General features: G+C 43.6%; 2 protein-coding genes across 5 annotated transcripts in view; one reads left to right on the top strand and one right to left on the bottom strand.

Moving 5' to 3' along the window:
• PAK3 (p21 (RAC1) activated kinase 3) overlaps positions 1 to 7,663 on the top strand; it is a 43,696-nt gene extending 36,033 nt beyond the window's left edge. The window contains exons 11-14 of the mRNA XM_032227403.1: positions 989 to 1,088; positions 3,985 to 4,181; positions 6,045 to 6,182; positions 7,372 to 7,663. Coding sequence (XP_032083294.1) covers positions 989 to 1,088; positions 3,985 to 4,181; positions 6,045 to 6,182; positions 7,372 to 7,461 — 525 coding nt within the window. The 3' untranslated portion in view covers positions 7,462 to 7,663. The remainder of the gene's footprint in view (positions 1 to 988; positions 1,089 to 3,984; positions 4,182 to 6,044; positions 6,183 to 7,371) is intronic.
• The window catches only part of CAPN6 (calpain 6), a 108,545-nt gene continuing 83,918 nt past the window's right edge, over positions 2,052 to 26,678 (bottom strand). For 3 of the 4 annotated variants that reach the window (XM_032227400.1, XM_032227397.1, XM_032227398.1), the window contains 2 exons: positions 25,814 to 25,986; positions 7,792 to 8,120 (listed from right to left, as the gene is read on the bottom strand). In XM_032227400.1, the coding sequence (XP_032083291.1) occupies positions 7,955 to 8,120; positions 25,814 to 25,986 (339 nt within the window). In that variant the 3' untranslated portion in view covers positions 7,792 to 7,954. Of the gene's footprint in view, positions 2,219 to 7,791; positions 8,121 to 25,813; positions 25,987 to 26,678 lie in introns of those variants that run through there. The other variant, XM_032227399.1, reaches the window with a different exon arrangement.

Here is a 26,678-nt window from a genome sequence, read left to right as displayed (position 1 = left end):
GGACCTTATTTTACCAAGAGTATGAACTTTACTGAATATATCCACATTGGCACAGAAGAAGAGAAACCAGCTCTGGGCTTCCCACACAAAAGCACGCATCGTTCATTCCCCCTTTCCCCATAGGCCACCCACATTACGTCCATTATGTCCACCAATCACTTCTGTTCATTTTGTTTTGAGAACCCTCCAACCACTGCTACGGCCTCAGCTCTGGGTGTCATTGAGGAGGGGAGTTATGTCTCCCTGGAATCAATGATGCTTGAGACCATTCTCCCCACCCTTGCATTCCAATCAACCCCCCCCCCCCAAATTCTTTGTCAGCAAGCAAAGTGGAATATAGGTGAAAGTTTGAGTCAGTCTTGACATGCACTATTTGTGATATGTGAGTGTATCCAGTCTAGATGCTCATTAAGGCTACTTTATGACAAGGAAACTATGTGATTAATGAATATAGGGCAGTGGTGGGTTCCAGGCTGTTACGGTCATACCGGTAGTAGCCGGGAGCAGTGGCCACCATACCGGTATGGTGGCTCATTTGGCCCACCCGGACGGCCGCGTTCCATAGCTATTTATAACACGTCCCACCAATTGCGCATACGTGCACAGTGTGCGGCGCTTGTGCAACCACCGCCAAACAGTTGGGTGTCGTAGGGGGTGGCATGCGCAGCGTGCACGCACGACTAGGATGCCCGGCCCCATGTGCAGTGTGCTGGCTGCGTGGGGATCTGGAACCCACCACTAGTGTGGTGGTTGACCAGTATTTTGAAAGTAACTTTCCATCTGATAGGAAAAAGAAAGTTAATGGTCCTAAGACAAAGTTGAAGTATATTCTTAGGCAGAACCTGTTCACTCCCCATTGTAATCCACAACTCATCATTCTTTTGAAAGTAGTACCCCTTCCTGCCTCTCCTGTGTGTCAGAAGATTGTTCTTTAATTCTACTTTTCCCTCTTTAAAATATGTTCTTGTGTTACTATTGCTGTTGTTAGTGCCTGCAAGCATTAGACTTCTTACATTCAAACCAAGTGATCCATAGAGACATCAAGAGTGACAACATACTTCTTGGGATGGATGGATCTGTGAAACTCAGTAAGTACCTTCTCTGCTTGTTGTCCTGTCTGTCCTACCTTGACAGCTATTGCTTTCTCTGAGAAGAAGGTGGTAAAAAAATCTCCTTCCACAAAGCATTTTTTGTCTACAATTAAATTACAGCATAAAACAGAATTTTGGCTGAATTTATCTCGTCATGTTTGTAGGGATATTATCAATTGCTTAAGAGTGCTGTGGCCAACCAGTGGAGCTGGCAGCAGATTCAGACGGTGAGGAGGTTGGGGAGGAACATGGCCCATTCCTGGGGACGGCTCTGATGAGGGCTCTGTGTCGGAGGCAGAGAGTGGGCCAGGGCTGTATGTCAGTTATCAGCTGCCTTCAGAGTCAGACATCAGTGAGGCAGATGAACAGATACAACCTGTTTCCAGTGTGCGCATGCACAGAGTTGCCAGACGACGGGAACAACTAAAGAACAGGAGCCGACTTGGGAGTAAGGCCACAGGTGGATGATGAATAGCCCTTCCCAGAGGAAATGAAAGAAGAGTGAAAGGGGAGTGGAGTTTGCAGGAGACAATTAATTTGCTTAATTGGTTCGTGGCTCTCCGAGGTTCCTTGCCAAGTTCTGCAGATATGGGCCTGGCAGCTCTCCAAACCAGATAAGTTGTGTGACTGAAAATCCTCCCTTGAAAGACTTTGCTGGATGTGAATGAGCAGAATTCACAATAAATTAATAAAAATATGTTTTTTGTCAGGACTAGGTGTTTGGTTTATGCTCTTGGGAAGAAGCCTAGGTCAGAACAAAGAGATTGTCTATCATTGTGCATTTTGTAAATCTATGTAGTGGGCCAAAGGAATAATCTTGAGGAAGAAGAGGAAGAGTTGCAATGGTCAGATAAAAGAAATTGGAGTCTGGGACAGAGCAGTAACGTGAGAAAGTCTCTCAGACAAGACCCTCGTTAGTTCTCATGAAGATAAAGAGAGAGCAGAAGGAAGCAGACTCAGGCTTGGGAGTCTCTTTTATTATAACCATACAATAAAAATATTTTTAGTGTTCATAACTTGGGTTTCCTGGTCTTGGTCTACCTTGAAGGGCTGATATAAGTCTTGGAAGTTTGAATATGCTTCCTTCCTTCCCCGTGGTGGAACCACTGATCGAAGTAGAGGAGGCCCTAGTAGAGAAGGTCAAAAGAAGCTAAGCGTCAGTTCAGAGGAGGAAACATTTGAGGTCAAACCCTTATGTCCACGCATGAAATGCTATTATCTTTGCTACTGGTTTGCAACTGGGAACACATGTGCACAAGGCACTTCTGTGTATGCATATAACCTTCCGCGCATGCACAGAGCATCCTTGATGACGTCTGGGAAGGTGGGCGGAGCCTCCCATCACTACCGATTCTGCTTAGGTCTGTATCTGCCATTCCCACAGGAATTCAGAGAGTCTGGCAAGATTCTTGTAAATGGGTGATCAACAATGAAGAAACTTTGAAATGGAGATGAGCACTGCCCCCTAGAGTCGGGAACAACTAGCACATATGTGCGAGGGGAACCTTTACCTTTACCTTATACATGATGTACAATGACAATAAAGGCTATATTATTCTTTCTGCCCATTATAGCCTGGCACTCTGAATTATGGGGACGGCCTTTCCTGCTTTCAGCCATCTGAATATTATTACTATAGATTTGAAGACCTGATGATTCACTCAATCATTTGGATTTCATTGACTAGCTTAATTTAATATTGCTTGATGTTTCCTGTTGTACTTCTTATTTAGTTTAATCGTTGTTTTGCACCGTTTTATCCATCCTGAAATCAATTATTAGAGTAGATCACATAGCTGTAAAAGAATTAATTAAGGCCTGGTAGCCCTGATCTCCAAAGCTTAATGGATCACTAAACATGACACAAAGGGAGAGTTGGAATATTGGAATCAACCCAAGAAACCTAAGACAACTAAGGGTGCAGTTAAACTCCATTTTAAAGGCTGGGCAATAGGTAAAATGATACACACATGAGTGTATCTGTATCGATAGAGATTAGTGCCAAAAGGATACTTATTTATTTTACTAAATGTAATACAGTCACACTTACAATACTTTCAGTTCATTTATGAAGCATTAAAAAATAAAACAACCATGCTTACTTAAAGGAATTAAATTGATAAATTATAAAATCAAAGGCTTTGTTACCATCCGCATTTTAGGCATCATGCAAGACCTTATGGCAGGGTTGGGCAATTAATTTTCCCGAGGGCCCATATAAAAAAATGGACTTTTGCGGAGGGCTGAACCAGTAGACTGAATTGTCTGACAAGTGCTCCTTCCAAAAGGCAATTGGATTTTCTTGGTTTATATCCTTTAAAAAACGTTTTGCTTCTCATTCCAAGAAGCTTTTCCAAAGCAAATAAACTAAGAAAGTCCAGTTGCCTTTTGAAAAAAAGCACTTTTGGGACTATAATGACCTGGATGATGGAAAAGCTCCATAGACAATAAACTGAGCTGCTGAATTGCAGAAATGGTATAGGGCAGTGGTGGGATACAAATTTTTTGACTACCGGCTCTGTGGGCATGACTTGGTGAGTGTGATGTGGCTTGGTGGGTGTGGATCCTGTAAAATCTCCATTCACTCCCCACTCCAGGGGAAGGATACTGCAAAATCCCCATTTCCTCCCGATCAGGTGGGACTTGGGAAGCAGAGAATAGATGGGGGCGAGCCCAGTCAGAAGTGGTATTTAATGGTTCTCTGAACTACTCAAAATTTCCGCTACCAGTTCTCCAGAACTGGTCAGAATCAGCTTAATACCACTTCTGGTATAGGGTCTCCTGCTTTGAACACAGGGTTGGACTAGAAGACCTCCCTTCCAACTCTACTATTTTATGTTCTGTGATTGGTATGATTTCTACAATAATAATTTCTATTTTCTGTTACCTGTAGCTGATTTTGGCTTCTGTGCCCAGATAACTCCTGAACAGAGCAAGCGGAGTACAATGGTGGGGACGCCTTACTGGATGGCTCCTGAAGTGGTCACAAGGAAAGCATATGGTCCCAAAGTGGACATTTGGTCTTTAGGAATCATGGCAATAGAAATGGTAGAAGGAGAACCTCCATATCTTAATGAGAATCCTCTCAGGGTAAGATCAACATTCTACACTATTGTGTTTGAGTCCTTCCAAAACTTGAGAGTGTAATGGAATTCACTGGAGTTTACATTTGGATGGAGACCAGTCCACAGCCAACTCATGGACTAAGTAGGACAGGCATATCTAGCAGGGGTGGGTTGCTGCCAGTGTCACTGCTAGTTCACTGCGTGTGTGCGCCCAGTTGCCTATAAATTGTTCTGCATGTGCGCAGAACATTAAAAAAGGACTAAAAAACATGCAGGCAATGGCATGAGCGACCAGGAACTGGTTCTGGGGCGTGGCCAGCCTGATATATCTACCAGTTCGGTGACCCAGTTGCAATTTCCACTACCGGTTCGCCTGAAGTAGCAAACCAGTAGCAACCCACCTATGATTTCTAGCCGTCTAGCTACTATAGAAGGGTACTGACATAACAGCCCATGCATTCCTTCTTCAGGGTTATATAAATACCAGTTTAGTTCAGATAGAGAGAAGTTGGTGAGAAAGAAACTAAGGATTGTCCCACGTTGATTCTCTTGGGTACAAAGGGCACAAGGAGAGAGAACTCTTTTAGACTTTCAAAATTGATGTCAACTCTTTCACAGGTAAGCCATGTCATGAAATTGCTCCACAATAACTACTGGAACTTTCCTTTATTGTTGCAGAAGATAGAAGCCCTTATTCAATTGATCAAAACAGGGATATTTTGGTCAAAACTCTGACAAAACAACCTCTTCCCCCTTTTGAAGCAGAAAAACTTGGTTTGCTCTGATAAGTAAAGCTCACCCATTTGAGCCCTTCTCAAAATTACACTGACTGTATAGCAGAGGTGATATTCTGCCAGTTCACCCCAGTTCGGGCAAACCAGTAACAGTGGTGGGAGGCTCTGCCCACCCACCCAGACGTCATCACAGATGCTCTGCACATGCGCAGAAGTGCCATGCGCGCTGCTGGTTCTGAACCAGTAGCGAAAATAAGAAGAAACCATTACTGCTGTACAGGTAGTCCTCAACTTTCAAACCAGCCATGGTTTAATACCCATTCAAAGTTACAATAGCATTGGAAAAAAGTGACTTATGGCCAGTCCCTGCATTTAAAACCATTGCAGCATCTCCACAGTCCCATGTTCAGAAGTGGGTGCGTGGCAACTGGTCTGTGTCTGTGTACAATAGTTGCAGCATCCCTGGGTCACATGATCACCATTTGTGACCTGACCAGCCGGCTTCCAACAAGCAAAGTCAAGAAGGTAAAGCCAGATTCACTTAACAAGTATGTGACTGACTTAACCGCTGCCGTGGTTCACTTAACAACGGTGCCAAAGAAGGTAACAAAATCAGGTGCAGCTCACTTAACAATATCCTGGGTTAGCCACAGAAATTCTGGTCCCAATTGTGGCCGTAAGTTGCCTTTTACTTTTATGTGTTTATAAGAGAAGAATAGGGACGCGGTGGATCAGTGGCTAAGATGCTGAGCTTGTCAGTCAGAAGGTCAGCAGTTCAGTGGTTTGAATCCATAGTGCCCTGTAACGGAGTGAGCTCCCGTTACTTGCTCCTGCCAACCTATCAGTTTGAAAGCAGGTAAAAAAAATGCAAGTAGAAAAATAGGAACCACCTTTGGTGGGAAGATAACAGGGTTCCATGTGCTTTCGGCATTGAGAGACGTCTTCAGACACTACTGTCTCTTCAGCTTTGAAATGGAGATGAGCACCGCCCCCTAGAGTCAGGAACAACTACTAGCACATATGTGTGAGGGGAACCTTCACCTAAGAGAAGAATATGAGTGTGACGAGGCGTATCTGACCATCTGTCTAAATAAAAGAGGAGGTATAACAGTTGCTTTCACGGGATTGATTCAATTTGTTATTTTATCTCTCAGGCCTTGTATTTGATAGCTACCAACGGGACACCAGAACTCCAGAATCCCGAAAGACTTTCTGTGGTTTTCCGGGATTTTTTGAACCGCTGCCTTGAGATGGATGTTGACAGGCGAGGGTCTGCGAAAGAACTCTTGCAGGTAAAGCTTAATCTTTTGACGAAGCGCAGCTCTTATGGAGATTCTCTCTGATAGGTCAAGCTACTCATAAATGTTGCCCCCTTGTATGGTTACTCATAATTGATACATCAGGGCAACCCAAGGGGGAAAGATTAAAAATCAAGGTCCATGGTTGCAACAGCCATCCTGATTTTTCATGCCCTTGCATCATTGGTTTTATGTGGAGACCCGGACAGAGGAAGTCAATCACCCTGAGTGATTTGGATAACTATGGGAACTGGACATTGATGGGATTCAAAAATTTTCGCTACTGGTTTGGTGGGTGTGGCTAGGTGGGGAGGCTATGTGACTGAGTGTGTGTGGCCAATGTGATGTCACTCATGCCCACTCAGTCACATGCCCCTTCATCTAGCCACGCCCACAGGAAAAGATAGGAAATTTTTAAGGATTTTTCCTTATCTACCCCTGCCCTCCCTTCTCTAGTCACCCCTGTTTTCCCGCTTCCTCCTCCACCACCACCTCTTTGGTCACTTACCTTCTATAGCAGCTGGCCACAGGCCACTGAAAAGTCCTTCGGTATGTGAAAAAGTCCAAGCAACTTGCAAGGCAATGGGATGTGCATGCGCAAAGAAGTTGGTAGCAACGGCAGATGCTTTTTCACCGACCAGAGGACTTTTCAGCGGCCAGTCTTTTTGAGAGCTGGTATGCAAAGAGGTGGTGCAAGCGAGTGGCGACCAGATGGGCAGGGTGAGCAACCGGCAATAGGGGGACCAGTTCGGGGGTGTGGCCAGCCGGCTATCACTACCGGTTCACTGAACTGGGCAAGATTTCTGCCACCGGTTCGAGCAAACCAGTGCGAGCCAGCTAAATACCACCTCTGGAACTGGATGGATAAGGTTGTCATGTTTTCATTCCAGCTTGATTTGTTTTTGATTTGCAAACTGATCTCCTGGTGAAAGGGCCACATCAAATTGATTTGAGCTTTTCTTAAAAGGGCGCGTGGACCATGCAGGAATGTCCATTGAACCTCCGCACGTTTAAAGATACCTGTTTCAGTTTGATATCTCCACTCAATGTATGGATTCACGAGATCTCTTTGAAGAGCTGTAGTCCCTTGGCTAATGTTACAACGCCATATACCACCTCAATAAATAATTTACCTGCCTGTCTCAGTTGCTAAACAGATAAATTATTTATTTTTTCCTTCCAGCACCCGTTTTTAAAACTGGCCAAGCCGCTATCCAGCCTGACCCCCTTGATTATTGCTGCAAAAGAAGCTATCAAGAACAGTAGCCGCTAGTTGCTCGAATAGCACAGGCCTTGGCAGGAATGAACACCAGACCAACAAACTCTGTCACACCTTGGACTCTGCTGTGGCCGGACGGGCAGGCGATGAGCCGCATTGTCACTGTCAATGGGGGAAGGGAAGCGGGAATGACACCACTGATCACATCTCTTCTTTCCACTCTTTGAGAATCCCTTAATTTATTTCTGAGGTGAATGGAAGCTTCTGGAGCAGAAGCTAGACTGGATGTTTCTTTTGCTCCGTGCAGCAGTGTTTCCAGGGGACCACAGCACTGCATGATCAAACTCACTGGGACAAGAGTGCTAACACCCCCCCCTCCACACACACACAAAAACAGCTCTCCTTTTTTGGGGGGGCTTTCCAAAAGGAGGAGAACAATCCTTTTTCTGCTTCACCTCACCAGGAAGAACCCAAACTGTTCCCTAGCTCCTGGTCAGCGGGCTTTGGTTCTAAGAAGAAGAGAATCACCAAGGAAGGCTTGCTTTATTTAACCAAAAAGAAAAAAAGAAAGAATATCATAATAACAGTGAGGACGATGATGACGATGACAATAAACCCAGAAGTTGATCGATAGCAGCATCTTCTTGTGGGGATGGGGTGGGGTGGTTATCCTTTGGAATAGATGAGACAGAGAGCATTGCAGTTCTGAGAGCCTAAAAGAGAACAATGTCGTTATGTTGATGACGTCACCTTGGCGTCATGGTGATGATGTCACGATGCATATTGGTGCTTTTGTGTTGATGAGTTTTTTTTCCCTCTCCTCCCCCCCCCCAATGAAAAAGAAAAGAGGTTGACGTAGAGAAAAGAACCAGGAGAGCTGATTTGAATGGAATGGCAAATGCTTTCGTATCTGGCAATAGGATCGGTGCCTATCCTCTTCTCCAGAATCCTGAGCACTTCTTCTCCAGAGCATCTCCTGAGGCTCATTTCTCCAGGGTTGCTCCATTCCACATTCTGGAGGGTCAGGCTCACTCCCTATTTATTGTCTGAATTGCCCCATGCTTAAATTCAAATCTACGGGAAGAAATGTCCTTTCAAATTGGAGAACTTCTTAATATGAAACCTGATCAGTCATCCTGCCCACCCATAAATCTTGCAGGAAAGAAAGTCTCCCAGGGCATCAGCCTGAATCCAGGTGAAAGCTCACTTCAAACTCTGCACTTATTTTTATATGTAGATTGAATTTCCCCTCCCCCCCATCACAATCTGATTTTTTTTAAAGGAAAACAAATCAACTCTTGTGAATTTTAAGTTTTCCAATATAACAGGATTTGGGAAGGGGATACATGCTGAGGCATCTGCCCACCTTTTGAGAGGACTGATGTGAGCCGGGACTTCCTGAGCCCTCTGCCCATGCTTGAGGAGCTCAGAAAGAGACAGGTTTGAAGAGGAGCATTGCCAGAGAAACGGTTCAGCCACAGAGAGCATGAAAAAAAATGCAGCAATACATAATCGGATGGGGTTATTTTACTTCCCCCAAGCCTGTTTGAACTGTGACCTAACCTACAAAGCATTGAATCTGGAATTTCTCAACTCCCTGTATTGCTGAAATCTAGCAATTACTGTGAATATCTGTTGATGAAGCAAATAGCTTTGATTAAACAAATTTGTGTTGATGTTTCTTCCAATCTGAGTAGGACATAATCTGGTTCTTTTTCTTTCTTCTTCCCTAACCATGAGCAATTAAAATATAAGTTGACTATGGTTTGCCGGCTATCTTAACTACCCTGTGTTTCTCTCCAAAGCATTGTAAGCAATTCTTGATGGTTTCTACACGTCACGCTGGTCTCACGTAGTAGAATAGGCCAGGTTACCTTTTTCTTGGTCAGTTGGCCATCCTAGTTATTGCTGTACTTTAAGTTGAGATAAAAACGTTGGACGGTGTGTATCTCAGACAATAGCAATGTTGAATTTGGCATGAAGGTCATGGGGAGGGGCAGCTCTCCCTAACAAAGGATGAGTGTCAAAGGAAAGTAGTGAGAAGGAGGATGTTGACTTCCAAAATAAGAGATCAGTGGACCCATTATGGAAGCAAGATCCATGATCTCCCCTTGAACGTCCCGTTGCACATTGAACATTTTTTACCCATTTGGGGGGGGGGGAACTATAGCACACTCTGATTTAATGCAGTACAGCTGTCTATCAAATCATTATTTTGAACATCGTCCTAGTTCAGGGGTCGGCAACCTTAAACATTCAAAGAGACATTTGGACCCTGTTTCCCATAGAAAAAAAACCACTGGGAGCCACAAAACCCTTTGCGTGCCTGACTATTTCCTGAGCGGCCACAAAACTAGTATATATAGTTGAATTAAACATTCCCTTTTCTCCTGAAACTTTTCTTTCCTTGGATTTAACCATGCTACTCTCTCGTTTGAGACTTGATTGATTGATAATATCTTTTATGCATGTCTGTGCTTAATAATGTGGCAAAATTAATATGCAATAACTTAAACATCTGGAGGATTACAATCCCCTCATGTAGCATGACTCTCCAATATTTTAACCACAGAGACTCATCTATCACACATCTTGCACACATGATTCTATTTGCTTTATTTCATTTCCCTTTATCTCGTGTTTTGCTGTTCCATCCTTTTTTGTATATATCTGAATCGCAACCATTATAGAGCCATGGAATCAACAGGTAGCGCAGCTGTGCTGAAAATTTGATGGAGCCCAGCCTTCAAATCTGCATAGACCCAAGCCTCAATCTTTAAGGAGAGCCCTTAATTATTATTCCTCTTAGAGAAATGGCATTGAGTGATGGCTCCCTGCTTTATGCTTGAGGATATCTTTTAGATGTGACCAATCTTGATGCAAGGAAGTCATGCGACTCTAAAATATATGACGACTGTGCATTGCTTTGGATATAAAAGTAGTGTTTCCCAATTTTAGCTATTTTAAGTTGGGTGGACTTCAACTCCCAGAACCATGGGGCTAGTGATTGGCACACTTACTGGTGGTAAATTCTAGTCATTAATAATAAAAAACTGGAAGGTGCCTAGTTGAGGAAGGCTGCCTTGCTTGCAAAAACTTGTGACAGGCCAACCTAACACTTGGGCACCTCTGAACACTGAAGGAGGCAATTCCATCTATATATTAGTTCTGCCAGACTTGGTCTGCCAAAAATCTTGATGGTCACTGCATGGCAATAGGGAGTTTCCTGATTCTCCTTCCTGCTATCTGAAATTTTGTTGTTTGGATCAGATGGCTCTAGAGCATTCTTGATTCATTTGGGTAAGCCAATGCTGCACTGCATGATACCATTCTGACCTCTATGTGGCCCATGAATCCCATTTAGGTATCTTAAAAGATCCAAGAACTGGACCATTGAATTTGGAATGCAAACCATTAAGAAACTTTTGTGTGATTTTCCACCTTGGAAAAGGAGGAGGAGGAGGAGAAATTATTGGTAAACCTTTATCCTCAACACACCAGTTTCCCAGAATGATTGCTTATTTGGATGTAAGTGACTATATATTATCTTTTCAATACTAATACCTGTTCTAAGGATTAGTCATTGGATGGTAGAGGACAAGCTGATTACTACAAAGAACAATAGTATTAACGTCACAAGTCTCTTTGCCTTCACCATTTTTTTTACTACTGGTTCTGTGGGCGTGGCTTGGTAGGCTTGGCAGGGGAAGGATACTGCAAAATCCCCATTCCCTCCCAATCAGCTGGGACTCAGGAGGCAGAGAATAGATGGGGGCGGGGCCAGGGGTGGGTTCCAGCTGCTGCTACTGCTGGTTCACTCAGGGACGCACTGTACCCCCATGTGCAGTGCTAAAAAATGCTTCTGCACAAGCACAGAAGGAAAAAACAAGATGGTGTCGCCTACAGGGCCGTTGAGAGAGTTCCGGTTCGGGGGCATGGCAGGCTAAGTTACTACCTACTTGGGCAAACTGGTCCAAACCAGTAGGAACCCACCTCTGGGTGGGGCCAGCCAGAGGTGGTATTTGCCGGTTCTCCCAACTACTCAAAATTTCTGCTACTGGTTCTCCAGAACTGGTTAGAACCTGCTGAATCTCACCTCTGGTTTTCACCCAGATTCCAAGCTATGGTGTGAATTGCTAATAGGAAAACCATAATCTCCCTGCTCCTGTTTATTGAAGGGGGCGGGGGGAATATTCATTTAAAGGGGAATGGGAAAAGGCAATCTTTGTAGCCAATAAGATCTTGAGAAGATTTTCTCCTGAATTTCAGTTTCAAAAGATTTGAAAACAACCAGCCCATTCATAATATTTTCTGGGGAAATTTAACTTGTCTGGGTCAGTTAACTGGTCTGTTCAGTTGCTATGTAAGTTGTGTCTGACTCTTCATCACCCCATGGATGACAGCATGCCAGGCCCTCCTCTTCCATTGGCTCCTGGTGAGAAAGGATGGCATTACCTAAATCCACAAAACATTGAAGGAAAAATATTTTTCAGTGGCTACTGCACACGTTATGGCTGAGCAGCAATTTGTAATCCAAGGAGTACTTCAGATATGTTAGGACATGAACAAAATATCTCTTTTGCAACTTCTTAGAACAATCACACTTCCCGAGAAACACTGCAGCTTGGTTTAAGGTAGCTTCCAATGCTTTTTCTGATGGTGAAGAAACTGACTTTTCTGTTCTGACCTAGGTTTCCTTAACAAGCATGAAGCAGAGTCTGGGTCCTGGCAATACCTCTTTTATTTACACGACTGTGAGTTCCTTTCATTCACAGTCAGCAAGGCTTGGCAAACTGTCTTTCAGAGGAATGTTTATCCACACGCACCTTATCTCGCTTGACGAGCTGCCAGATAATTAGTTTCCAAATTCAGGGTAAGGCAACACTTTGCACAGAATCTCTTACAGTCACAAACAGAACTTTCCACTCTTGAAACAACCAAAGGAACGAATTGTTTCCTGCAAAAGCCCACTCCTCGTTTGCTCCTTTTTTGTTTTCTATGGGAGGGGCCAATCTCCCTCCAAGGTGTGGCTTTACTCCCAAGTTGACCCTGCTTTCTGAGTTGTTCTTGTCTTCTGGCAGCTCTGCGCATGCGCACACTAGGAACAGGCTCCAGCTATTCCTCTGCCTCGTTGCTGTCTAGCTCCCTCTTTGCCTCCGACGCAGAACCCTCATCCGAGCTTTCCTCAACCCCAAGACTGGCCCATGTTCCTCCCAACCTCCTCATTGTCCCATTCTGCTGCTAGCTCTATTGGCTGCCGGTGGGCCACAACACTTTGTAGAAAGTATGGATCACCCAAAGTGTTGGACAATCTGATATTGAATGTCTGTGATTTCACTTATCCAACCTTCTCCAAAGAGATCCCTTTATATGTGGTCAGGAATATTGCCATGGCTAACACACTTGAAACATATCAGATTGGGGAAAGCTGTGGTAAAAGATGAGGAGCGGGTCTGCCCTGTAAAATAGTATCAATGCTGCACAGATGAAGCTTTCTGGTCATATGACCCTCATCCAAAACCTGCCAAATCATAGATATCTGAAATTATTAAACCCTGTCGGTAACTCAGATCAATGTCTACGGTCAGCAGAACACCACTCTTATGCTATTAAATAGAAATTAATGGCTGTATAATAGAAATGGATCTCCCCTGCTCTTCTTATGGCTAAGAGGTGAGACCTTCAACACCAATTATGACCCCAATTACTCGGTGAACCTGCTGTTACTTACCATTTATGAGCAACGTGATGCAGATTTATGAATGGATGATTACAATGAAATATGGTTATCCTTTGCTGAAATTGTTGCAAAAAACTATATTCTAATATACCGTCTGCCTGTCTGTCTGTCTGTCTGTCTGTCTGTCTCTCTCTCTCTCTCTCTCTCTCTATCTATCTATCTATCTATCTATCTATCTATCAATCATCTATCTATCTATCTATCTATCTATCTATCTATATCTATCTATCTCTTATCTATATCATCTATCTATCTATCTATATCTATCTATCTATCTATCTATCTATCTATCTATCTATCTATCTATCTATCTATCTATCTATCTCTTATCTATATCATCTATCTATCTATCTATCTATCTATCTATCTATCTATCTATCTATCTATCTATCTATCTATCTATCTATCTATCTATCTATCTATCTATCCTCTATACTCCCTCCTCCCCCCCAAAGGAAGACAAGCAGGTTAAAACCTGCCTGTTCACTACTTGAACAAAACCACCACAAACAAAATAAACAAGGCTTTAATGTTGGATTGGGAAGCTGAAAAACCATTTCACAAGAGGACAGAGATAAACCACATTGCTACTAAAACTGCATGGATCAGTCCACGTAATCTTAAGTAATGACAGATGATCTAAGAGTATTTTTCTCTAAGTTGCCATCAATTTGGCAATTTGAAGTTCATCAACCTCATCTGGCAGTTCAGTTTGGAAACCCAATTAAAACAAATCCATGTTCTGAATTGAATCAATGATTGGAATCAGATTAGGGCCGATTGGTATATTGTTAAGGATTAGTCTTCATTCTATTCATGTGTTTTGCTGATGTTTAGTTTGGAGAAACATTTTGAAAAGCAGAAGATTTTCAGTTGGGTCAGACTGTCTGGGTCTGGACTTCAGTCTCTGCTTGGAAGTTTCTCAAATCTAAGTATATTGACATGGGTGCCACGATCATCAGCTCAAAGCATAAATCATACAGTTCCTTCGTTCCTTTCTTACCTGCAGGAGTTTTATCCTTCTATGCTGAGCTGGATGTCTCAGTGTGATATTTATTTCAGGAAAAAGGCAGGGGCTCTTTGCCTATTTTGATACTAACAATGCCATCAAAGATGATTCGACATTCAATAGTAGTAACTGTGAGAGGAATCTTGGAATCCTAGTGGACAACCATTTAAATAGGAGCCAGCCATGTGCAGCAGGTGCCAAAAAAGCCAACACAGTTCTAGGCTGCATCAACAGAGATATAGAATCAAGATCACGTGAATTGTTAATACCACTTTATAATGCCTTGGTAAGGCCACACTTGGAATACTTTGTCCAGTTTTGGTTTCCATGATGTAAAAAAGATGTGGAGATTCTAGAAAGAGTGCAGAGAAGAGCAACAAAGATGATGAGGGGACTGGAGGCTAAAACATATGAAGAACGGTTGCAGGAATTGGGTACGTCTAGTTTAATGAAAAGGACCAGGGGAGACATGATAGCAGTGTTCCGATATCTCAGGGGTAGCCACAAAGAAGAGGAAGTCAAGCTATTTTCCAAAGCACCAGAGGGCAGGAGAAGGAGCAATGGATGGAAACTAATCAAGGAGAGAAGCAAGTTAGAACTGAGGAGAAATTTCCTGACAGTGAGAACAATTAATTAGTGGAACAACTTACCTCCAGGAGTTGTGAAAGCTCCAACACTGGACGTTTTTAAGAAGATGTTGGATATCCATTTGCCTGAAATGGTATAGGGTTTCCTGTCTAGGCAGGGGGTTGGACTAGAAGACCTCCCTTCCAACTGTTATTCTATTCTATTCTTTTCAGGATATTGTGCATTTTCTGTCACTCTAGTGCTTGAAGGCAAAGAAATTAATATGGAAAACAGGACAAGAAGTAGTTCATTAGATAGAATCTTCTCCTTTGAGGGCTTTTTCAGTTTCTCAGGAGAATAACAGACTCTGGGATTCATTTTGGAGATCTCTGCATTTAGTCTTCAATATGCAGTGGCGATCTTCACTTATAAGGAGGTAACACAACTCCGTCTATAGATGTGAATAGCATTTTACTCTGTAATTCACATGATGGTTAAATCGATTTTGGAAAGAGACTTAAGGCTTAAGTTCATACTTGGAATACTCCAGCCGGTTTTGGTCACCACCATATAAAAATATATTGAGACTCTTGAAAAAGTGCAAAGAAAAGCAACAAAGATTATTAGAGCAGTGTTTTTCAACCACTGTGCCGTGGCACACTAGTGTGCCGTGACATAGTGTAAGGTGTGCCGTGGGAAAAACACTTTATATATAGTCAATATAGGCACAGAGTTAAATTTTTTTAACATTTTCTAATGGTGGTGTGCCTCGTGATTTTTTTCATGAAAAAAGTGTGCCTTTGCACAAAAAGGTTGAAAAACACTGGATTAGAGTACTGGAGAACAAAACATGATGATTGTAGGAATTGAGTATGCCTAATCCAGGGGTCAGCAACCCACGGCTCTGGAGCAGCATGTGGCTCTTTCATCCCTCTTCTGCGGCTCCCTGTCGTTGGTCAGCACCACAATATTGAGGGGAGCTTCCGGTTTGGGGGGGGCAGGGCGTGCCAGGAGAAAACTCTATGGAAAGAGGTGGACTTTCCGGTCAGCTCCACAATTAATAGGGCTTTCAGTTAGGACAGGTACAGAAAAAAGGACACCATACTAGGAGGAGATTCTATGGTGGGGGCTTCCGGTTAGGACCTATGTGGCTCTTTGAGTGTTTAAGGTTGCTGACCCCTGGTCTAATCTAATGAAGAGAAGGACTAGGGGTGACATGATTTTCAATATCTGAGGGGCTGCCCCAAAGAAGAGAGGGTCAACCAATTTTCCAAAGCAGCTGAAGGCAGGATAAGAAACAACGGATGGAATCTAATCAAGGAGAGATACAACCTAGAACTATGGAGAAATTTCTTGACAGTGAGCAGCTTGCATTCAGCAGTTGTGGATGCTCCATCATTAGAGGCTTTTAAGCAGAGATTCAACAGCTATTTGTCCAGAATGGTATAGGGTCTCCTGCTTGAATAGGGGGTTGGGCTAGAAGACCTCCAAGCTCCCTTCCAACTGTGTTATGATGTTACTGTTTCTTAAAGATGCTGATATGATGTTGAACTACTGTATATATAGAAAAGGAATTTCTGAGCCTGGAGTATAGAAAAAAGAATTTTGCATGGTTGGAAGAAAACAGCCATTCCAGGAGGTGTGGCAAGTGAGAGAGAAGATTGAAAGCTCAGATAAAAATCATGGAAAATCGCCTCCTCCTGCATTACGGATTCTGTTATGCAAAAAGACTTGAAAACATTCTGTCTTTGAAGACGAGCAAAAACCAAAACTGGATTCCTTGAAATATACCGGAATAGAGCATTCTTTGTTGTAAAGAGGAAATTGGGAGCCGCTAGTCTGCCGATTAAAATCATATGATTTGCTAAATATGTATCAAGCCTGGGATGTATTTTTGCCAGGTTCTGTTGCTTCCACTGTTGGGGATAAAAATGGCTTTAGAAACTGGGGAGATGAGAAATTGTAGTAGAGAAAGGCTGCCCCTGTGTGGCCACATATTATAGTATATATCCCAAAGGTGCTTTTTCAAGAGGCAACTGGACTTTCTTTGTTTTTCCGTGAAGACATTTTGCTTGTCACCCAAGAAGCAGCTTCTTAGATGAGAAGCAAAAGGTCTTCAAGGAAAAACAAAGATATAGGTGTATATATATATATATGTATGTGTGTGTGTGTGTGTGTGTTGTATTTGTGCTGATAAATAAATAAAGGGAGACTAGTATAGATCTATTTCAAGCTATTTGCCGTCAACCTCCGACGGAAGGGGGGTTGGTGGGTCGTCCTTGCAGAGTGTGGAGGACCCTGGACAGGGTGTTAAGGCTCAGCCAAAGCTGGTAGAACTGCCATCAACCTCCGACAGTTGGGGGGCTGGTGGGTCGGCCTTGCGGAAGGTGGATGACCCTGGACGGGGTGTCGATGCCGTGAAGGGTGGAAGGAAACATGGTGGCCACCAGATATCTAAGGAGTTCTGATTCAAGGGGGCTATGCCTGCAGAGGTTTGGGACTCATGAAAAAGGCACCACGGGAAATGGGTGCAGATCATATTGTGGACACGTCATTCCCACCGCATCCAGACCATCGGAACCCGGGGGAAGGGCCCTGCGGTGAGGGATAGTGTTGTGACTCAGCAGCAGTCTTCTGTGAGTCTTTTCGGGATGCAAGATTAATTATGCAGCTGGGGCTCGTTAGGGGCATATTCTGGGGATAAAAGGACGGATGGTGCCACACCCTAGTGGCAGGAGTCAACGTTCCTTGGTTCGTTCAACATTGATTGATCATCAGTCATGGTTTATGTAAGATACACTTGGAGAAATGCTTTGTTTTCTGTAACACTGATTCAAGAAGTGCATTGCTTGTAAGAGTTTTTGTTTGGTATTCTGTTATCTAGTCAGAGAGTTTATTTATGTTATTTTTGGGCTCGCAGCCAGTTTGAGCTGAGAACTGATAAAGAGAGTTCCTTTTAAGTTGTTTGCCTGTTGTCTGTTTAACGAGCGGAGAAGGGGGGACAGAACACGTATACATACACAGATATATTTATTTATTTGAGGCAGCTTTTAAGTGTATACCATAGTCATTAAGTAAATCCATTTTTCCAATGGGTGTTTTCTGCTAGAAACCAGAAGTAAATGCCACAAACTGGGGGGGGGGGGATGATTGCAAATTGTGGTAATGTGATTGTTATCATTCACACAGGGATTGCTCCAGATCAGTGCCAAAGGCTACAACATAAGTAGAGTTCAGCTCTGGCAGAGCAACCATTAATATGGATACAAAGAAGCAATTATTACAGAATAACAGAATTGGAAGGGACCTAGGAGGTCTTCTAGTGCAATCCTCTACTATTTCAGACAAATGGTTGTCCACTCTCTTCTTAAAAGCCTCCAGTGATGGAGCACTCTTAACTTGTGAAGGCAAGTCTTTTCACCAGTTTATTGTTTTTCTCACTGACAGGAAATTTCATCTTAATTCTCAGTATGATTGGTTGGTTACCCAATTCTTGCAACTGTTCTTCATATGCCTTCAGCAGCTTAATCATCTTTGTAGCTCTTCTAGAGCCTCAACATCTTTTTTATAATGTGGTGACCAAAACTGGATGCAATATTCCAAGTGTGGTCTTACCAAGATCTTATAGAGTGTTACTAACACTTCACGTGATCTTGATTCTATACCTGTGTTAATGCAGCCTAGGACTGCATTGGCTTTTTTAGCAACTGCAGCAAGTCCTGGCTCATATTTAAGTGTTTGCCTACTAGGAGAATACAAGTCAGTTCAGATTAACTCTTGCATCCAATCAGGAGAGAACTAAATCTGTCAGCTCCGAGCCTTGCAAATAACATAAGAGATTTGGCTTTTCATGCCCACCAATGAATGAGAAACAAATGAACGCAAATATTGCATTCATTCAAATATTGCATGAGAGAGGAATCACCCACTCACAGAGATTGGAAGAGAGCATTAGTCAATTGGATATGGAAAATCTCCAAGAAAATTTGGTCCTAGGCCAAACAAACAAAAATATCCTGGGAATGCGATGTTCATAGACAGCATGGTGGAAAGCCACATTCATTCCTTGTTTAACTTTAGATGTACTATATCAGTGGAATGTAGAGCTGAGACGCCCACTAGTTGAATGTGCTAGAGTCAGAAATCCCATGCTATGGCACAGTGATGGCTAACCTTTTCGGTGCTGTATGCCAAAAGCGCCCACACCCATAATGCAACACACGGGCAATCCCCCCACGCATGTGTAATTGATCCTTCACATGCGTATGCGTCCCCTGTGCTCCCCCTGCCACACAACACATGCGTGACCCCAAGCATGCATGCACAACACAGCGCATGTATCTCCCAGATGTATCCTGCCACCGTGCGGGCATGCGCGGCAGAGACCCCAAAACCAACTAGCCAGCGGAAGGCACATGCACATCTGCAGTGAAGCTGAGCTGGGGCGACGGTTTGCATGCCTGCAGAGAGGGCTCTGCGTGCCACCTGTGGTTCAACATCATGGCTATAGCACTTAGATAGGCAGGAAAACACAGTAGCAAAAGCTGCTTAACAAGGATACCACACAGATATTGTGAATATGATGCTACTCCTCTCTTAGGAAAAGATACTTTCCTACAATTATGTGACCAACAATGTTTTATAAATTAGGACGTCAAGTGGTGTCAGGTTAGCTCAGATGTTCCTAAATATTTGTCAAACATTAACTATGAACAATTGAGGACGTAGTAGGAGACTCTTTCAAGCAGAATGCATAGATTCTTGCCACTTGGAGATAATTCAGATTAACCTGGGAAGCAAATAGAAATATGCTAGTTTTTTAGGATTGCAATGCTCTGGATTCAGTTCCAAAAGAGTGCTTTGTAGTGTATGGACATGGAAAAATAAACCTGGTTGGCAGCTCATGAAAGCAGCTGAGTGATCAGAAGAGAGGATGCAGCTGCTTTAAAGAGATACGAACAGAAATTAATTTTGCACTTCCATACATTCTAGGGCACCATTTTACAAATTATTTCCATGATAGCGCACACTCTAATGAGTCCCTTGTATGAATGCTGTGCCATGCTAAAGAGTGCAAGGTTTTGATACCATTTGATTGCTTTAATCTGCAATGGACTCTTTGTAGGAGATGACCAGGCTGAGCCCGAGGGAGGGGGTCAAGCACATCATCGGTCTTGAATCCAGGGGTGAAATTCAGCAGGTTTTGACAGGTTCTGGAGATCTGGTAGCGGAAATGTTGAGTAGTTTGGAGAACTGGCAAATACTACCTATGCACCAGAGTGGGGTAGGAATGGAGATTTTGCAATATCCTTTCCCTGGAGTGGGGAGGGAATGGGGATTTTGCAGTTTCCTTCCCCTGGAGTGGTGAAGAAAAGGGGATTTTGCAGTTCCCTTCCCTTGGAGTATTATTTTATTTATTTTTATTTTATTTAATAAGCTTATATGCCACCCAATCCCTTAGGACTCCGGGCGGCTTACAAATACGAGATAAAAATAAAAATAACAAATAGGAGAGAAAAACAAAAACAATTTAAAAAACACAACATATATTCGGCTTAGCTGGGGGTTGGACCTAATTCATAGATCAACAGCCCCAGGCCTGCCAGAACAGCCAGGTTTTGGTGGCTTTTTGGAAGGCCATGAGAGTGGGAAGGGTCCGGATCTCTGCGGGCAGATCGTTCCACAGAACTGGAGCAGCTACAGAAAAGGCTCTCCCCCGAGTGGTCGCCAGCCGGCATTGTCCGGTCGACGGCACCCAGAGGAGGCCTAGCCTGTGGGTTCTTATCAGCCGTTGGGAGGTATGCAGCAGGAGGGGGTCTCTCAGATATCCAGGTCCAAGGCCATGTAGGGCTTTAAAGGTAATCACCAGCACCTTGTAGCGCGTCCAGAGACCAATCAGGAGCCAGTGCAGCTCGCGGAGGATAGGTGTAACATATATTGCTCGATATCGCTCGCGCGCCTGCATTCTGGACCAACTGTAGTCTCCAAACACTCTTCAAGGGCAGCCAGAAGTAGAGTATGTTGCAGTAGTCGAGCCTTGAGGTGACGAGGGCATGAGTGACCTCAGAAAGGGCCTCCCGGTCCAGATAGGGCCGCAACTGGTGCACCAGGTGAACCTGGGCAAAAGCCCCCCTGGTCACAGCCGACAAATGGTGTTCTAATGTCAACTGCGGATCCAGGAGGACACCCAAGTTGCAGGCCCTCTCTGAGGGGTGTAGACTTTCATCCCCCAGGCTAATAGATGGACGGTCTGGACTATCCTTGGGAGGAAACATCAATAGCCACTCGGTCTTGTCTGGATTGAGTGCCAGCTTGTTCACTCCCATCCAGACCCTAACAGCCTCACTGGCACATCACTTCCACTGCTTCGCTGAGTTGGCACGGGGCGGACAGATACAGTTGAGTATCGTCCGCATATTGGTGGTATTTAATCCCGTGCTGGCGAATGATCTCACCCAGCGGCTTCATGTAGATGTTAAATAGGAGGGGGGAGAGGACCGAGCCCTGTGGCACCCCCTATTTCAGGGGCTTAGGGGTTGACCTCTGTTCTCCAACCAACACCGACTGTGACCTGTCTGAGAGGTAAGAGGAGAACCACTGTAAAACGGTGCCTCCCACTCCCGCCTCCCCTAGTTGTCGCAGAAGGATAAGAGTGGGGAGGGAATGGAGATTTTGCAGTTTCTTTCCCCTGGAGTGGAGAGGGAAAGAAGATGTTGCAGTATCCTTCCCTTGGAGTGGGGTGGGAATGGAGATTTTGCAGTTTCCTTCCCCTGGAGTGGGGTGGGAATGGAGATTCTGCAGTTTCCTTCCCCTGGAGTGGGGTGGGAATGGAGATTTTGCAGTATCCTTCTCCTGGAGTGGAGAGGGAATGGAGATTTTGCAGTATCCTTCCCCTGCCATGCCCACCAAGCCACGCCCACAGAACTGGTAATCATTTTTTTTTATTTCACCACTGCTTGAGTCCTTTCGCACCCACAAGAGAGTCCAGCCCATCTTGAATTGCATAGACTCTTATCTACCACCAATTTGACCATTAGTAATTCAGATTCCTGTAGGGAGTGTTAGCTTATAATAAACCTATATTCATTTGAACCACCTGGGCTCCTGATTTCCTGCACTTGACATTTTTGTTTTAGTTAGAGAGTTTTTGTATCAGAAAATTAAAAGTCATTAATGTGTAACAAGACCCCAGGAGAATCAAGTCAAGGGAAGTTTTGACACTGTATTTCAAAACATTCCAAGTATGTCGATAGCTTAAGCAAAGCAGAGACATACCAGGAGGAGCATTTAATACTCTTAAAATACTCCCAGTGAAATCATGCAAGGAGGCAAATACCAACACAAATGGTAAGAAAAATTGGAATCCTATGAACAGATAACCTGCTGGTTAAAATCTAAGCCAAAATGCCAACATCAACTACATAGGAAGGGATCAGCACTGGATTTGATTTCAAGATTTTACTGTGCATCTGTATTCAAACAAGCAGTACTTCCTTATAGCAAGCAACCTCAGTTTTCCCTTTTTTCTATCTGCAGTACCGTCATAAATAATACATTCGTTATACAATCTACATAAAGAATACTTGAATAATATATGTGCTTTGTGCTTATCAAAAGTACAACATAAATGTCTATTGTTATAACTCATCTAGAGGTAAAGGTTTCCCTCGCACATATGTGCTAGTCGTTCCCGATTCTAGGGGGCGGTGCTCATCTCCGTTTCAAAGCCGAAGAGCCAGCGCTGTGCAAAGACGTCTCTGTGGTCATGTGGCCATCATAACTAAATACCGAAGGCTCACGGAATGCTGTTACCTTCCCACCAAAGTGGTCCGTATTTTGCATTTTTACATGCTTTCAAACTGCTAGATAGGCAGGAGCTGGGACAAATAACAGGAGCTCAGTCCGTTATGCAGCACTAGGGATTCGAACCGTCAAACTGCCGACCTTCTGAACGACAAGCTCAATGTCTTAGCCACTGAGCCACCGCGTCCCTACATAACTCATCTAGAGGATGCTAATAGCAGAATATATTATTCTAGATATTTAACATGTTTATTAAAATATATTAGGTGTGTTTAAATCAGTGGTGGGTTTCAATTTTTTTAGAATCTATTATGTGTGTGTGGCCTATTTTTCATGTGACTGGGCAGGTATGGCCAACTTGATATCACCCATGCACACTCAGTCACATGACCACCACCCCCAAGCCATGTGGCAAAAATTTTTGGGACTCCTATGAAAGGGGGGGGGAGAGAGGGGAAAACCTCCCAAAAATAGACAACTGGAGGATTAAGGGCCGAAATTAGGGAGATCGGAGAAGGCAGGACAGAGAGGAATCCAGTAGAAAGCTATCACATGCTGGTGAAAGAACTTTGGGAGATCAGAGGAGGCAAGACAGAGGGGAATCCAGGACAAAGCTATCACACTCTGGGGAAAGAACTTTGGGAGATCGGAGGAGGCATGACAGAGAGGAATCCAGGAGAAAACTCCTGAGCTGTTTGGTAGATTGTACCGCTAGATCTCTCCATGCTTCTCCGTTCACCACCTCCACTCCCAGATATGGGACTTGACACTGAATTAGGCTAGGATAGTGCGGACGGGTGGGGGGAGCGAGCGATGGAGCGGCTTCCGGACAGGCAGGGGTGAACGAGGAGCGACAGGGCCAAGGCAGGCATTCTGGAAGTTACTTCCGGGTCAACCTCCTCTCACAGGATCAGTAAATTTCACCACCCAATTTTCCCGATCCGGTGCAAACCGGCAGAAACCCACCACTGGTTTAGATATATTGCATACATTCTATATAGAAACTTGTTCTGACAAGAGTGAAAAGTGCAAAGTACAGGTATTATTTTTATGCATTGGCTTGAATCCACCATAATGTTGTAGCAATAAGAGGACACCTTTTATTTAGTGCAGACTCTGAATGGAGCAGGGGAATTCTCTCCTTAGCTGTGCTTGGGTCCTATCAGTTGCCACTTTATGCTTCCTTGTGCTTCACTGCTATGTGGTGACAGAGTGCCATGAACTGTGGGGAGGGAGAATCAGGGGGGTGGAATGCTTGGGGAAAGGAAAGTAAGTGCTATATCTCCTCAAGATGCTGCCTCAAGGTCACCCAGCTGGAAGAAAGAGGGGGTTGCATACTAAACTATGCTTTGATTGACTGTTATGAAAATACCTGGACCTGATTGGTCACCCGGGGGTGGGCAATGACAGCTAAGGGAAGAGGTGAACTTAGGGATTTTGGTCAGTTCTGGCTTTGCATTACTACAATACATTTGACCTCTAATAAACTATACTTTTCTCAACAAATGGAGCCAAGCTAAATCATTTCTATTTAGAGATGTAAGTTGTGGCAGGTCTGACGGGTCCTTTCTCTCTACCCCCATCCTTTTTAGGATCTCCCTGAAAATATGCCCCAGATGTTGAAGAACCCCCTGGAATGTGAGGAAACAAGGCTTCTTTGGGACCTCCCTCCCCAAACAGCCCTGTCTCTCAGCCTCTCGTCCCATCAGCAGGAATGGTTGGGATGATTCTCTGCTTGAGGGCTATTCCCACTGTAGGAACCTATGTCAGAGTAGATCCAATGAACTATTATCCTATCTATAAAGGTAGCCTTTTACTGACGATGATTTGTTCAATGGCCATTCAAAGTCAGAACAGTGCCAAAAAAAAATGATTGATGATCGGTCCTTGCATTTATGACCATTGCAGGGCCCCCACAATCACGCGATCGTGATTTAGGCAACTTGGCAACTGTTGTGCATGTAGGATGGCTGTAGCATCCTGGGATCATGTGATTGCCATTAGCAACCTTCCCTGCTGGCTTCTGGCAAGCAAAGTCAACGAGGAAGCTAACAGGGAAGGTTGCAAATTGCAATCACCCGATGTTTTGCTTAGCAACTGTGGCAAAAAAAGGTTGTGAGGTTGGGCGTGGTGCTTCACTTAATGAGTGCACCATGTGACAATGCATTGGATGCTCCCAACTGGTGTTGTAAGCTGAGGACTACCTGTTCATAAAAAAGAAAAAAAAATGACAACTGTTGGAGAACAGTTTTCCTTTGATGCGACTATTATTATTATTATTGGCTCAAGTACAAGATAGAGCTGTGTGAAGACAAAGCGCCTAATTGGCCCTTCTGCAACATTAATCCTCCAATCATGGGATGTGTCATCCCACACGTCAAATATAGCATCTCTTATTCAGTGGCTGCATCGATTCTGAAGATGCAGAAAAACGAATAGGCACTTCCTAGTTATGGCAAGATTTGGGGCAAAGCTGGAATTTCATCCCCAAAGTACCGTATTTTTTGAAGTGTTGGACCCTCAAAAAAGAGGGTGAAAATGTGAGTGCATCTTATACACTGAATACAGCATTTTTGTCCTCCCGAAATCCCACCCCCTTTGCAAAAATTGCCATGCATGGCCTTTAGGAGGCTTCCAGAGTACTCCTGGGGGCTGGGGAGGGCAAAAAGGAGCCAAAAACGGGCCATTTTTGGCTCCTTTTTGCCTTCCTTCAGCCCCCAGGAGCACTCTATAAGCATCCTAAAGGCTATTCATGCCACTTTTGTGACAGAAAATGGGCCTGTTTTCATGACAAATGGGCCATTTTTGGGAGGTTTGTGGAGTGTAAAAACTTTTTTTTAATTTGCCTCTTCAAAATCTTATACTCCGAAAAATACGGCAACTTGGCTGATGCAAACAACATCCACTCCCACTGAGAAAACTCATTGTGAAGCTATTCAGGAGTTGAATTTGGAACCCAAACTGGTTAGCTCTGTGACATCGTCCTATTTTTCTAACCCAAAGCTTAAAATATTATAACAATGGTCTACCCAACAGTTATGAGCGAACCATCGTTTAGCTCTGATTACAATTTGGAAAGTAAATGGCATCTCATCTGAAGAGAGGGAAGAAGGAAGAGGAGGTCATCGCATTGGTGACAATCTGGTCCCACCTGTTTCTCTTTGCAAATGTTTGTATTGTGCATTTGCAACCCAGAGATTACAGGCCAAAGGAGGGATTCTAACAGCAACATACGCATGTATACAAAACGGAGCTCCCTCTTGGGCCCTACAGTCTCTGCAACTCACAGCTCCACCAGGTCATCGCTGGAAAGTATCTTGATAGTGATTTGACCTGGTACTTCTGCTTCTTGCTGGCCTCTGCCATGGAGTTGATACTTCTGAAGATCCCGAGGGCTACTAGGCGACCCAGACAACCGGACTTCTCCCAGGAACCGGTCAAAGAAAGCATTGTGCCAGACCTAAAGTGAAGAGAAGACAAAGAAAAAAATCTACCATTGCCTTTATACAAGGACTTCCCTTAGTTAAAAGCGTATTGTTCAATGCAAAAGTTCTCATCCAGAAGCTCTTCAACCTTTGCTCAGAGTTTATTCTCCATTGCACATCCTTTTGGCCAAATTCCCTAGGGTTAAAAAAACCGTTTTCTTAACAGTGTAGTTGGATTTATTTAACTGTAATGTAATTGTGATAATCATTTGCATTTTTAAGAGTTTTATTGTCTTTCAATTACAAAAATAAACATTCCATCTTTCCTTACGCAGTGTGCCGTCTGGGTACAAGCATCTCTGTGCAACATCGTTCCTCTTTTGCCACATCTTTCACCTTCATATTAACATTATTTCTCTAGGTTTAGTATTAAGCATTTAAACATTATAAAACTCTCCATTTTTATTCTTACTATCTTGTAGTAATAATATATCAACATTAAACATCATTATTCTTAACATACACATACTAACCGTTTTATATCTTTATCTAAGTTTGTTATCTACTTATTTTTTAGTTTTGTTCATTTCCAAACTCCTCTTTTTTCCTCCAACCATTGGTAAAATACTTCCCAAATCATATAATATTCAGTTTTCTCTTTCTCTTTAATTGCTAATGTTAGTCTATTCTTTTCTGCACATTCTAATATTTTCCTTATCACCTTCTC

The sequence above is a fragment of the Thamnophis elegans genome, chromosome 12 (assembly GCF_009769535.1).
Source record: "Thamnophis elegans isolate rThaEle1 chromosome 12, rThaEle1.pri, whole genome shotgun sequence".
Lineage (NCBI taxonomy): Eukaryota > Metazoa > Chordata > Lepidosauria > Squamata > Colubridae > Thamnophis > Thamnophis elegans.
This window is presented reverse-complemented; position numbering and strand designations above follow the sequence as displayed.